Source organism: Rana temporaria, chromosome 2 (genome assembly GCF_905171775.1).
Source record: "Rana temporaria chromosome 2, aRanTem1.1, whole genome shotgun sequence".
NCBI lineage: Eukaryota > Metazoa > Chordata > Amphibia > Anura > Ranidae > Rana > Rana temporaria.
The window spans coordinates 133,777,311-133,792,838 of NC_053490.1; the positions used below are offsets into that span (position 1 = coordinate 133,777,311).

At 41.7% G+C, this 15,528-nt stretch overlaps 1 protein-coding gene across 2 annotated transcripts in view; it reads right to left on the bottom strand.

The window, feature by feature from the left end:
* Positions 1 to 1,340: 1,340 nt before the first annotated feature.
* RNF41 (ring finger protein 41) overlaps positions 1,341 to 15,528 on the bottom strand; it is an 81,774-nt gene continuing 67,586 nt past the window's right edge. For both annotated transcript variants that reach the window (XM_040341112.1, XM_040341111.1), the window contains exons 5-6: positions 4,176 to 4,279; positions 1,341 to 3,222 (exon numbers count right to left, since the gene is read on the bottom strand). In XM_040341112.1, the coding sequence (XP_040197046.1) occupies positions 2,871 to 3,222; positions 4,176 to 4,279 (456 nt within the window). In that variant the 3' untranslated portion in view covers positions 1,341 to 2,870. The remainder of the gene's footprint in view (positions 3,223 to 4,175; positions 4,280 to 15,528) is intronic.

Here is a 15,528-nt window from a genome sequence, read left to right on the forward strand (position 1 = left end):
GGCTTTTTACAAATAGCAACCTTTACAGTAGGTGCTGAGAGATTATATATATATATATATATACACACACACACACACACACACACACACACACACTATTAGTAAACAAAAAGAGCAGAGAACCCCTTGTATTTTACAAATAGCAGCATAATACATATACCTGCACACAAACAAGAATATGTATACACAACTGCTCTTTACTCGTCTTAATACACAAGAACCCCAAGAACTGAAAAATTATTAATATCCAATGTTTATCCGACTTCAAAAAGGACACTGCCTAAGAGGATTAAGAGTAAAGATTCTCCACGAGGTCTTTGAAGCCTGAATGGAAATTAGGTCTACTCTGTTCACCAAGAATCAGCACATACCAGCATGTAGTAAAGCTGTAGTGCAGTGGTTCTCAACCTTTTAGTGCCGTGACCCCTTGATAAAAAAAATTGTGTTGTGGGGACCTCTAACAGTAAAATTATTTTTGTAGCATGGGTTGTCAGCACCCAAGACAAGTAATTTGTGCCTCTAACCCACGGAAATGTAGCGCTCCCCGAGTCCCTTCCACTTGTAAAGTATTAAAACCTCATATGGTACATTTTAGGATGTTCCCCTCTTTCTCTTTGTTCTCCTTTCCCTTTTATCTCTCGCTATCCTAATTTCTTGTTTCCCCCCTCTCTAGCCGTATTTCTTGTTGTTTCTCTTATTCTTTCTCTCCCTTTTTTTCCCTCTCCCTTCCATGTATTCTCTATTTTTATTCCTTCTCTTACTCCTTGGTGGAGGGGGGATGGGATGAGTGGCAGTGCTGGGGGGAGTTCTGATCGGCCAACTTAGGTGCTCTTGATGAAGGTCATCTGCTGATCTGAGAACTGTAGTGGGGACTTTTAATAGCAAATATAATCACAGGTAGTGTTACTCACTGGGTCTCCAACTTTGTGGTGTCTTGTAGCAGTGACACCTATCCTGAAAGATAGGAGAGATAAGGTCTCCTCCAGCCCCTCCCAACTCTCATTCCTCACCAGTCAGCTGACCTCTAGTCTCTGCCCCCCAGCCATGCCTTGAACTGAATAGGCGGCTGAGAAGAGGCTGAGTGGGCAGGTGTGGGCTCCAGGAACAGCCCCGCTGGGCAGCCGCAAGAAGACTGGGAGAGTGGTGCGGGCTTCAGGAACAGCCCAGGATTTGGTGACCCCTGGCAAATCATCATTTGACCCGAGGGGGTCCCGACCCCCAGGTTGAGATCCACTGCTGTAGTGTATATGCTCTGGGCATTTTGTATAAACCATCTTAGCAAAAAATACATAATAGGGAGGTCTGTTGAAAAGCATTTTCAGCACACATCACAGGTGAAGCATTTTTAACCATTTTAATTGTGCACTAACAATTGCTTTAGGTTGATGGTAAAATAATAAGGTGACTTAAGGTAACGCACAAAAAACATGTACTTTGTTTTATGTATATTAAAATAGACAAAGGAACCATACATACAAAAATCAAAGAAACAAATAATAAAAAAATACTGAAGCACAAATATTGAACAGAACAGAGAAACAAAAATACATATAAAGCTTTTGCAAGATCAACAAGAAAATAAAGACAGGTGGTACTGGAACACAGAACAAGCAGTGCTCTGCATGACCTTCAAGTTTTTTTTTTCTTTACAAACAAGAAAAGGCACCACTGAGGTGTAAATCTCTGCAACAATTTGTTGAAAAAATGTACATGCTAAACCTCAAATGTGGTCAGAATGCAGATATGAACTGTAGTATTGAAAGTTTAACTAAAATCCTGCAATCTCTCTTCCACTGTCAAATCAACATTGAAACCTTTTCAACTCTTGCAGAATATGGTAAATTTAACATGCACGCTTGACATAAAAAAAAAAGTGAAATTAAAGTTATGAAAAGAAAAAGATACACAAGATAAAAGCTTTGAAGACAAGAATGCTGCACCAAAGTCCACTGCATGAATAAATGCTTGTTTGGTGCACAGATAAGTAAAACAAAATCATTACACTTCTGTACAAGCACCTCAAAATAAGTGCATGATCCCTTGCGTAGAAGAAAAAAAAATAAAAAATCAAGTTCATAACTCACAACATACTCTAATACATGTCCACAGCTATATTGTTTGCCATTCATCCAATGAAGACAGAGTATGGAAGATTGGAGCATTTTATCCGATCACATTGAATCATGAAAACGGCTTGCACACAAAAGTTTGGAGTGTAGTATGATTGCTGCATTGTCTGCTGCTTATTCATATTTTATTGTGACACAGGCCACACCAGAACAGAAACCAATAATCTAACATTAGTGCCAAGTAATAAAGGGATTAATAAAAAAATATCGAATTTTTCTTCTAGCCTGCTTGCACAAAATATCCCTGCCAGATCAGGTTCTAGTGGGTCTGCGCAAGTCCAAATTCAAGTTGTAGATGCCAGTGATTTAAAATGGTGCCTCGGCACCCCTAACTTACAAATGCCCATAAATCTTGCACAATGCCCCTTCTTTGTAGTGTCTTCTGTTAGTCTTTTCTCTCTAGTTTTTGCCACGTTGTTGAAGATGGCTCCCTTCTCCTGAGGAACTAGTAATAGCACATCCAGCCAACATGAAGCAGAATGAAAGAAACATGACTTTGGACTGGGTTTGCTTGTGCTCGAAGCTTGGCCATAGTGCACGATGAGGGAAACTAAAAGCTTAGCTTGTCTTTATTCCAAAAAAAAAAAAACTACAACAATGGCAAGTCATCACACAGTACTCAACTAGTAGGCACCAGTGGCAAGAGCAGGGTCTGGAGACTTAGCATTTCAAATGTTATCTCAGGTAACATGGAGCACATGGAGAAGCAAAACAAGTGTGTATACAGTTGCCAAAGTGCATTTATATTTCCTCCACACCATGAGCAAAGATCATAACCAGGCCAGGCTCCAGCACCATGTCCTCTCCCATATGTTGGTTCTCACAGGCCATCACCACAACAGCCTGCTTTCCTGGAATCCGCTTCGCCACATAGTTCTCGTAATACCTGCGGTTCATCTGTCGTGTCTCAAGTGTGGCTAGGCCCTGCGGCCAGTTGCGCTCATGGGCATTTTCTATGAGCTCATTCACTATGGATGCTGGGCAGCCACTTTCTACTAGTGAGCGTTTTATGACAGCTTGTAACACAGCGTCTGGCGTTGAGATCATTCCACCCCATCGAGTTACGCGTGCAGGTTGTAGAGAGTTTACCCACCTGTGTGGTAAAAATCAAAGGGAGAATGTAATCATTACACAAGTCAGACAATCATTTCAAAAATCCTTAAATGCCCCAACACATACAAGTCATCTGACAAATTCAAACACTACTTGCAATGAAACAATGAAGGAGTTTACTAGAGACAACTATCAAGTGCTTCATAAAAACTACATATACATACATTTGGCAATTAAAAGGATGGGAAGATTCTGAACAGCTGGTTCTGGTTTAGAAAACCTGCCTATGGTTACCATTATGCGCTGTAGTCTTGAGAATTTGACCACATTAAAACTGAAACAGCAGCACAGATGTATTTAAAAACCCTGACATCTGCTCACAGGTCCCTCCTGCTGAATGGAGCAGACAACTACGTAAGAGAGATTTGGGATCACAGGAGCTCCATCGTATAGGAATCAAGCTGATGTACCCCATGTCAAAAACAGATATATGCAGCAGATATCCCAAGTCAATGATAGCGAACCTTGGCACCCCAGATGTTTTGGAACTATATTTCCGATGATGCTCATGCACTCTGCAGTATAGTTGAGCATCATAGGAAATGTAGTTCCAACACATCTGGGGTGCCAAGGTTCACCATCACTGTTCTAAGTGAACAAAAGGGGTCAGGGCAATGAAACTAAGGATGACTGGCTTTGAGAGAAAGTTGCTAGGAGAGGACCAACTTTGGCTTGGCGTACATAACTACCTGTACCTAAATCTTGTTATTTCCATGTCATTCAAATGAGTTTTATACCTTTCACAAATGTAACCTTTTTTGCATGTCCTTATGATCCCAGATTAGGACCTCTTTACCATTAAATTTAGCCAGGTCAATGAGCTAAACCCAACATTGACCAGCCAGTTAATAACTTCCAATCTATTTTTCAGTGGCAACAGATGCACCCGATATCAAACGAGAATGTACAATGTCCATCAATACCACTACTTACTCAAGAATTTCATTATACTCTATTGTTTCCTCCAAGTTCTGAAGATTAGGGTTGGCACTGCGGATTGCTCTCATATATGCCTTTAGTAGCTGGATGTCCCGCTTCTGTTAGAAGGTTAAAAAAGAAAAAGAAAGGAGGGGAGAAAAGCGAGCTGTAGTTTAATGAAGGACAAGCAAAATGCAGTACACATATAATATCTTAATATCAAAATACATTCACACACACACACACACACACACACAGTCCCAGTGAAAAAAAATAAAAAAACAACCGTTCTATTAAAAAAAAAAGGTTTCACAATATGTATAGCCAACTTGGTTATTAAAGGGGAGTTCCAGCCATTTGTATGTTTATTAAAAGTCAGCAGCAACAAAAAGTGTACATGCGCGGGAGTGACGTCACGAATCACAGAGCCGGAGTCCGCAGCCCGGTAGGAAGAGGAGACAGAAGATGGATGATGCCTACACAGGGGACATCGCTGGATTCTTTTGCAGGTAAGTGTCACATAATGGGCTAGTATGCAATGCATACTGCCCATTATGCTTTTCATTTGCAGGCTTTTTAGGTAGCAAAAGAGGAAGTAAAACCCATTAGGGTTTTACTTCCTCTTTAAAGGTTGTTGACATAACACATGACAGTGGTGTTTAGCAGATATTACAGCTCCTTTTGTACTTTTGGTCCCTGCCAATTTCAGTGCATTTTGTGAATGGCCAGGGGTAGACAGGGGAGTAGACACCAGCACCAGTGATCTGGGGTGCCAATATCACAGGGAGCGGGAACCGCAGAAAGAGCTGTACCATCTTGCAAAAGTAGTAAAAAAATAATAGTAGATACCTTATTTATAACCTCTTGCCACTGCCTGGTATTGATTAACAGTCTTAACGTTGATAGGTAGAGGTCCTGATTAAATGACTGCTGTGATTGTAACTGCTGATCATGTGTGCATCGACAACCAATCATAATTAATCATCAGGAGCTGACCTCAACAGCTCGATTACTGTTGGGCATGCAATGAGTGCACTTTGCATAGAATTATTATATTTTTACTAATGTACAGGGTTTATATAGAGCCAACAGTTTGCACAGTGCTTCTCAAAATTAAAGTCAGACCGTACAGTTACAATACAAGACAAGAGGAAATCTGAGGGCCCCGCTCTTTTTAAGAGTCAAGTGATACAAAACATAGTGACTATTCGATGAGCAGAGGGAGAAAATACGTTTTTACTTGTTGTTAGATGAGTTTTCAGGATCACCTAAAAAGGTGTCTAGAGTAGAATGACGGTTTCCAGTGGACACGTGCGGTGGCTGGGTGCTACGGCCCATTCACCCTGCCTCTACATGTATGTGTACAGCTGTCGGGTTAAACGGTTACTACACAGCAACTTTGAATACATTTTAAGACCTCCTAAGCTATGGAAACTATGACAACTGGCTTTGGGCTTTAACCACTTGCCCGCCCGCCAATGACATATTGACAGCGGCACAGTGGTTGTAGAATCCTGACTGGACGTCATATGACGTCCTCAGGATTCTGAGCCACTGCGCGCCCCCGGGGGCGCGCATCGCAGCGACCGTTGTTGCAGGGTGTCAGTCTGACACCCCGCAACACAGATCTCGGTAAAGAGTCTCTCACGGAGAATCTTTACCACGTGATCAGCCGAGTCCAACAACGGCTGATCACGATGTAAACAGGAAGAGCCGTTGATGGCTCTTCCTCACTTGTCTCCTGACAGGGGGGGTTCGCACTGATTGTTTATCAGCGCAGCCCCCCCTCGGATCGCCACACTGGACCACCAGGGAAGCCCACCCTGGACCAGGGAAAGGCAAAATAAAAAAAAAAAAAAAAAAGCCATTCAGTGCCCACAAATGGGCACTGATTGGCACACATGGGTCCATCAGTGCCGCCCCATCAGTGTCCATCAGTGCCGCCCCATCAGTGTCCATCAGTGCCGCCCCATCAGTGTCCATCAGTGCAGCCCCATCAGTGTCGCCCCATCAGTGCAGCCCCATCAGTGTCGCCCCATCAGTGTCGCCCCATCAGTGCCGCCCATGTGTGCCCATCAGTGCCGCCCATGTGTGCCCATCAGTGCCGCATACCAGCGGCGCCAATCAGTGCCACCTCATCTGTGCCCGTCAGTACTACATCATCGATGTCCATCAGTGCCATCTCATCGGTGCCCATCAGTGCCGCCATATCAGTGCCCGTAATTGAAAGAGAAAAAACTTACTTATTTACAAAAAAAATTAACAGAAAAAAATAAAAAAAACTTTTTTTTTTCAAAATTCAGTCTTTTTTAGTTGTTGCGCAAAAAATAAAAAATAAAAAAATCGCAGAGGTGATCAAATACCACCAAAAGAAAGCTCTATTTGTGGGGGGAAAAAGGACGCAAATTTTGTTTGGGTACAGTGTAGCATGACCGCGCATTTGCCATTCAAAGTGCGACAGTGCTGAAAGCTGAAAATTGGCTTGGACGGGAAGGTGCGTAAGTGCCCGGTATGGAAGTGATTAAACAAAGTGGTGTTTATTTATATGGCTACAGTGAGAATTCCAGAAGAAAAAAAAAAAAAAAAAAAAAATTAGTAAAACCAAAAACATAGACTTAAAACTTGTATAATACGGCACTGGGATATTCCCCCCCCCCCCCACAGTAGTTCTATCCAACGCAAAACAATACAATTTTTATTCACAAAATCACCACAAGATGTAGCAAAGCGGAAAAAATTCAGATTCCTGCCCATGCACATTATTAATCTTCTAAAGTCAAGCTACTAATGGAATCAAACATAGTTCTTGCTATGACCCATAATATAGAAGGACTCCCAAAACAAACTGAGAAAAGTACTAATCCGTATTCTGGATTCGGAAAAGCATATTCAGCCAATTCATTTTGCTCTCCCCTATTGCATAAAAGGAAAGCAAGCTCACTGGGTCAGACAATACAGACAGGCAGAACATTCTTTAGATGCTGAGAAAGGATGCCATACATGGACACACAATTAAGTTAACACAAAATGACCTTGAGGCTACATTCACACCTGAGGGTTTCACAGTCACGCGTTTTGGATGCGATTTTGTACAGGTCACCAATGTAAAAAGCAGAAAAATGCCTGTAAACTGCCCCAAAGAAGCTCATGTTCTTTTTTGAGCTCAAGGTGTTTTGCTTCAGGTGACAAAAAACGCTAAGATGTGAACAAGTGCCATTGAAGTCAATAGGAGTTTGCTTGTTGGACGTTTTTTATGCGTTTTACGAGCTGAAACTGCTCTGGTGTGAATGCAGCCTTAGGGAGGGCTAGTTCCTATTCTGTTCAAACCTAAATATAGGGCCAAAAATGGCCCATTATTTTGAATGAGGTATTTAAAAAGGCATGTACACAGTTTAAATGTTTGTCGTTTCTTGGCTCATGTTAAAACAAAAAAGACGGACTGCGAATGCGCAGGATAAAATGAAGCAGTTTAATAAAATATGGGACTCACGGATCAGATACTCGACAAGTGATCCCCGGACAATCACCGACTAGTGCTTTTCCCCGATTGGTGTAGCGCAGTGCTTCCCCCTCCCCCCGGTGTAGCACAGTGCTGCTGGAGTCCCCCCTCCGCTTTCCTCCCTTCTCCTAAACTCTTTGATTCCCCTCCCTTTGTTGGGGTGACTGGCGTCTTCTGGCTTTGGGGACATACCCTGGAGCCCTCACAATTGAGATGATACAAGGATACAGCATATAGCGTGGAGCTCAAGACGGATGGTCCACTGCACAACTTGCTATTCGATCTAAACCAAGACTATAGATGAGAAAAGGACTACACTAGGGAATACGATACCCTGCCTCAACAGAGTGGGTGACAGACTAGACTTGCTTAAACTGCATATTTTATGGGGGGGGGGGGGTGGCCAGCAGGGAATCTGTATGGAAGCTCACTGCTAGAGCTCCATGTTCTAATACCTTCCTGAAGCGGCTAGCAGCGACGAAAAGCGCGCCCGAGGACACAGTATCGATCCGGAGAGGACAGAGAACATCTCCAGCATTATGGAGAAACGCAATTCCCGCAAGAAACCCGCGCAAATTGGGGTTATCAGTCCGGCTGAATCCCCTCAGGAAAAAGATGGCGCCTCCTCCCTCACACACACAGACCAGCTGCCAGGCAACTGTGAGGAGAAAGACACAGGCTCTGATGCTGCAGCAGCCTGAGAAGGAACAACAAAATGAAGCCTTTGAATCAGACTTCATCATCCCTGTAAAACAAAGGAGAAAAGTGTCATCTGGAGATAAAGTAAGTGACATTGAAATAGACTGATTCTGATATTAACCCCTATGCGGTAAAATTGGACTCCTTTCCCACCTCTGGCAAAGCAATGCTTGACACCGATATGAAGGAAATGCTAAAATCATTGCATGGAGCGATCCAACATGACATGAGAGCATTTATGCAAAAATCTAAAGCGGAAATAGGAGATTTGGGTGAAAGAGTGGACTATATTGAAAACAAAATGACTGACTTCACTGACGCCCATAATTAATTAGTTGATGACCATTTTGCTCTTGAGGAAGAAGTCAGGCAACTGAAGCTTAAAGTCTCAGACCTCGAGGATAGGTCTAGGCGAAACAATATTAAATTCCGCGGCATCCCTGAAAACGTAAAAAATAATGACCCAAGAATCTTTTTGCAAAAAATGTTCGTGGACCTTATCCCCTCATTGCAAAAACAAGATCTAGTGATCGACAGAGCTCACAGACTTCCTAAGCCCTCGCACATCGCAGCGAAACTTCCGAGAGATGTGATCGCCAAGATCCATTTTTTCCAGACAAAAGACATGCTAATGCATTTTGCAAGACACCATGCACCACTACCAGACCCCTACGCGGGAATTATCCTATACTGCGATCTTTCCCAAGCTACTATCTTGGCGCGGAAAAACCTGAATCCGATCACCAAAATACTTCGAAACCACAAATTAATTTATAGATGGGGTTTTCCAACCAAACTATCTGTGGAAAAAGATAACATGTCTCATACAATACACACACTGGAAGATGGCCTCAAGATTCTGAAAAAATGGAATCTACTCCCAAATTATGAAAGTACCCCGATCGATGGAACCACCAAAGAAAAACTGACCGCTCCTTGGAACGTCAGTCATGGATGACACAACCGCCGGTATAAAATTTTTTGTCTCTTTTCTCTCCAGTTTATCATGGCCTAAGTTCCTCAGGCACATGAATCCCAGGGAGCCCCTATCCTGAACCCCTGATCTATGATTAACAAAGCCCCCACAACAAGAGTGCACACATTTATGCACACAAGAGTTGCTCGACAACTCGCTTGTTTTTACATGTTAATTTTGTGTTTTTGTCTCTGTTTTTGACCCTGATCCTAATTTCCTTCCCTTCCCCCCCCTCACAAGCAATATCATACAATCTTCTTTTTCCATGGAAGTTATGTAGTCGATGGACACGCTTTGCCTTTACTACATTCGATACATATACAATTCATCTATATGAAAATTATTCGCTATGCCTAATCTAAAACTACTCTCATTAAATGTGAAGGGCCTCAACAGCCCCTTCAAAAGAAAAGCCCTATGGAATGATGCCCTAAAATTCGGATGCAACATACTCTGCATTCAAGAATCGCATTTTGCAAGAGACAACCCTCCTCAATTTTCACACCCTAAGGCCGGAATCACACTAGTGCGTTGCTTTTTTGAGCTGCGTTGTCGTTGCAGATTTCTCTAGAGGGTGTTCTGCAGATCAACTGCGGTTTAGCTGCAGATCAGGTGCGAATTTGGAGACCTGGGAGAACTTCCGGGTGAGAGGAGAGTGGGGGAGAATTGTATTGAGCTGAATGAGAGAAACTCCTGCAGAGAACTGAACACATGTGCGAATTAGATGCGTACCCATAGAAGATAATGGGACTGAATTCGCACCTGAGCCGCACCGCAAGACATAAAAACCGCATGCGGTTTGGAGGCAATACGCAGTGCGGATGCATCGCACATATGTGAACCAGCCTCATTGAAAACAATGTATTTTGAAATGTCCTGCGAATTAGATGCGGTTTAAACCGCACTCAATTCGCATAGGTGTGAACCTAGCCTAAATTCCCGCATATCTTCGCATCTCACAACAGTAAGAAAAAAAAAAGGAGTCCTGACGATCAAGGATTCAATCTCCTTTCAACTTTTGGACTCAAAAATTGACCAACAAGGTCGGTATGTAATACTGGTTGCAAAGATTGAAAATACAATACTAACATTAGTCAATATCTACGCACCAAATAGGAACCCACAACAATTCCTTCAAAAAGTTATCACAATAACAAAGAAAATACAAAAAGGCAATATTATCTTATGTGGGGACTTTAATGCAACGATGGACCCTACTCTGGACACCACTAAAGGGATCCAATCCAAACGAAGAGGTTTGAAGAACATCTTCTCACAAGAAGACCTCCATGATCCTTGGAGGTGTCTCCACGCAACAGAAAAGGACTTTACGTTTTATTTAAATGTCCATAAATCCTATTCTAGGATCGACTTCTTCATCACTGACAGAGCTCTCCTCCAGAAAACCACAGATGCCCATATACATAACATAACATGGTCTGACCATGCTCCAATCTCTTTAATTATTGATCTAGCCCAACAAAATTCGAAGCATGTTCTTTGGAGGAACAATACATATATTTTGTCACATAGAGGAGCTCTGGCGGAGATGAAGGAAAGACTAGAAGAATATTTTAAATTTAATGACAACGACAAAGTCTCTATCTCTAGTATATGGTGTGCCCACAAAGCTTTCTCCAGAGGAATGCCGATACAATTGACATCTAGGGGGAAAAAAAAGGCGGTCACAGGAGGTAAATAATCTATTAGTGAAAATAGACAAATTAGAGAAGGAACACAAGCTAGCCCCCAAACACATCCTCCTCCTCCAACAACTTCATGAAGCCAGACACGAGCCTAGAGCGACTTTGATCTCTGATCATGAAAAATACCTCAAAAAAATAAAACTAAACCACTACTCCCAAGGAAATAAAGCAGGTAAGTTACTTGCCATGCAACTACATATTAGACAGAACAAACAGAAAATCCATGAAATTGTTCACCACAAGTCAGGAAAAGTATTGTATAACCCACAGAGTATAGCTGATGCGTTTGCAGAATACTATGAGGGCCTATATAATCTAAAAAAAGATCATACTGTCACCCAACCAACCCTAAAAGATATAACCCAATTTCTTGATAAACTTAACATCCCTACAGTAGATTCCGCTACATTAGAAAAATTAAATGATCCTATAACAGTAAATGAAATCAAAAAAGTAATCTCAATGTTACCACTAAATAAAGTGCCCGGCGCAGATGGCCTATCTAGTGAATACTTTAAGGCATTTGAAAATATGCTTTCTCCATACTTGACCAGATTGTTTAATCAAGCTGTCAACACCCGCTCATTCCCTAAGGAAATGCTTGAAGCAATTATCACAATACCAAAGCAAGGGAAAGACCCGACGTCTCCAACTAATTATAGACCTATCTCGCTACTTAATTCTGATTTAAAATTTTTTGCTAAGGTTCTAGCTAATCGACTATTAGAAATTACTCCTTATCTGATTTAACCAGATCAAGTTGGATTCGTGAAGGGTCGTCAAGGCCCGGATAGCACCAGACGGATGATTAATCTACTTAGCCATGTAGAGCGCGGTCGGATGCCTTCTCTGCTTCTCGGACTGGATGCGGAGAAGGCATTCGACAGAGTGCACTGGGGATATGTAGCGGAAACCCTTAAGAAATTTGGTCTCACAGGATTTATTTTTGAAGCCATAATGTCTCTCTATACTACACCATCTGCTAGGGTATTTACATCGGGAAGTATATCTAAACAGTTTAGTCTCTCAAACGGTACTAGACAGGGATGCCCCTTATCACCCATTATATTCTCATTAGCAATTGAACCACTGGCGATATCTCTCAGATCTAACCCCAATATCGTAGGAATCAAGGTCGGTCAAATAGAACATAAATTGGGATTATTCGCAGACGACATTCTTTTAACTTTATCCGCTACCGACACACTACTAGAAGATGTAACCGCTATCCTAGATAAATTTGGATCAGTCTCTTATTATAAGATTAATCATAGTAAATGTTTTGTACTACCTATGAACATCCCACCAGACCTAGTTGTTAAACTAAAACAATCTAGCTACAATTGGGACAACCCCTCCATTACCTATCTTGGGATTCAACTTACTTACCCACCTAATAAACTGTATGAAGCAAATTATCCCTCCTTATTAACTCAAATCACTCAAGATACACAGTCTATTAAAAAGACACAACTATCTTGGATTGGAAGAATAGCAGCTTTTAAAATGAAGACGTTACCAAAAATTCTATATTACTTCCGCTCCCTCCCCATCCCATTACCGACTACATTTTTCACACAAATTAACTTGAAATTGAGCAACTTGGTCTGGTTGGGAAAGAAACCTAGAATTGCTTTATCTACTATGTCATTGGTTAAAGCTAAATGAGGCCTAAACCTCCCAGATTTACACCTATATTACTTCGCCTCACTCCTTGATCAAATGAGATACTGGTTCAGATATTCAAATGATAAATTATGGTTGAACATTGAACGAGAAGTGTCTAAAGAGGAGGATCTATTTTCCCTTTCCATGGCCTGCTATGCTCTACCAAAAATGAATACACCCAACTTCCTAACAATTAGAGCTACTCTGGCAGCCTGGAAGTTTGCTCTAACAAAATTACAGCCGACATGTAACCCAGTCCTAATGCCAATACCACTAGGAGTAATCGATTACTGTAAAGTAAGTATTACTACCACACCCTGGTCCAAACAGGGAATCAATTTTTTTGATCAGCTATCACCCGATGACATACATAAAATAACGAATAAACTCATAGCCAAACCGTTCAATAAAAACTTTGACCCAAAGAAAAGTGTGGAACTCCCTAGGGCGCTGTGGGAATTCTTCACTTCCTATAAAATAAGTGGGAAGAGAGGCATATCACATTATATATATATATATATATATATATATATATATATATATATATATATATATATATATATATATATATATATATATATATATATATATATATATATATATATATATATATATATATATATATATATATATATATACACATACACATATACATATATACATATATATACATATATATACATACATACATACACTACGTTCATCTTTTCCAATTCAAACCAAAACTTTAAATATGATTAAATGGGAGAAGGATCTATCACAGTGGTTCTCAACCTTTCTAGTGACGTGACCCCTTGATTAAATTTCCCAAGTTGTGGGGACCCCTAACAGTAAAATTATTTACATAGCGTGGGTTGTCAGCCCCTGAGGCAAGACAAGTAATTTGTGCCCCTAACCCACGGACATTTAGCGCTCCATAAGTCCCTTCCACTTGTACAATATTGAACCCCCTTATGGTACATTTTAGGATGTACCACTCTTTCTCTTTGTTTTCCTTTCTTTCCAATTTATCTCTCTCTATCCTAATTTCTTGTCCCCCCATCCCTCTCTCTAGCCGTCTTTCTTGTTCTTTCTCTTATTCTTTCTCCCTCTTTTTCTCTCCTATGTATTTTCTATTTTTATTCCCTCTCTTAAGCCTCGTACACACGACCAGTTTTCCTGTCGGGAAAACTGCCATGAGAGCTTTTGGACAGGAAAACCTGACCTGTGTATGCTCCCTAGCAGTTTTCGCGACGAGAAAACTGCCCGGGAAAAATAGAGAACCTGCTCTTTATTTTCCCGTCGGGATTCCCGGCAAGATTTACTAATGCTCTATGGGAAACACTGCGAGTCCATGGAGCATAAACATGGCCGGGATTCCCGGCCAAAGCTCCATGGCAGTTTTTCTGCCGGGTTCTCGGCTTTCCCCTTGGTTTTCACGGCGGACTTTTTTTGCCGTGAAAACCGAGTGTGTACAGGGCTTTACTCTTTGGTGGGGGAAATGGGATGAGTAGCAGTGCTGGCGGGGGTGAGATCAGCCAACTTAGGTGCTCGTGATGAAGGTCATCTGCTGATCTGAGAACTGTAGTGGGGACTTTTAATGGTAGCTCTAATCACAGATAGTGTTACTCGCTGTGTCTCCAGCTCTGTGGTGTCTCGTATGAAGCTCCATACACACTATCAGTTTTCCTGCAGGTTTACCAAAACCATGTAGTGCAAGGGCCTGCCTGATTGCATACAAATTGAAACTCTTGAGGTTTAACCTCATATTAGATGGTTTTGATAAACCTCAAGAGAAAACCTGCAGGAAAACTGATAGTGTGTACGGGGCTTAAGTTACACCTATGCCGAAATCAGAAGATATCGTCTCCTCCAGCCCCTCCCACTTCACATTCCTCACCAGTCAGCTAACCTCTAGTCTCTGCCAAAGCCATGCTGTGAACTGACTGTGCGTCTGCGAAGAGGCTGAGTAGGCGGCCGCGGGCTCCAGTAACAGCCCTGCTGGGTGGCCACAAAAAGGCAGGGAGAGCGGTGCGGGCTTCACGAACAGCCCAGGATTTGGTGACCCCTGGCAAATCATCATTCGACCCCCAAAGGGGGTCCCGACCCCCAGGTTGAGAACCACTGATCTATCACAAACTTTTACGTGGGAAGAATGGCAAAAAGCCATCCATATTAACAGTTCTTCTTCTGCAAGTGTAGAACATTGGGAGAACGCCCAGAAAATACTAAACCGCTGGTATTTGACCCCTTACAGACTATCCAAAATATTCCCTAGCTCCTCCCCCATATGCTGGAGATGTGAATCCCACACTGGCAATTTGTTACATACCCTCTGGGATTGTAAAACCTTATCTAGCTTCTGGAATAATGTATCCTCCTTTATCGCATCCTTCACTGGTAATCTAAAAATACTCACACCTGAATTAGCCCTACTAGGTTTAAATCTAGATGTCTATCCTCCTCAATTTAGAACTATAGTTGCCAACTTCCTTACAGCAGCGAGACTCACCATAACAAAACTATGGAAATCTACCTTAGCACCTAACTTATCTGATGTTGTCCAGAGGACTCAATACTCAGGCTCACTATGAGCTAATGTTAGCACATAGGAAAGGAACCATAAGTAAATTCATTAAAAATTGGAATGAATGGATTACTCATCCTAGGGCCTCAAATTTTCTGAAGAATTTTAATAATTATTAAGTGTGTTCCTGAACGACTACACTCCTAAACTAGACCGGATGTAAAAGATAACTTCCTACTCACCTTCCCCTCCCCTCCCCTCCTTCCCTTGATACCCCTTTATGTTAATTTTGATTTTATAATATAATATAATAT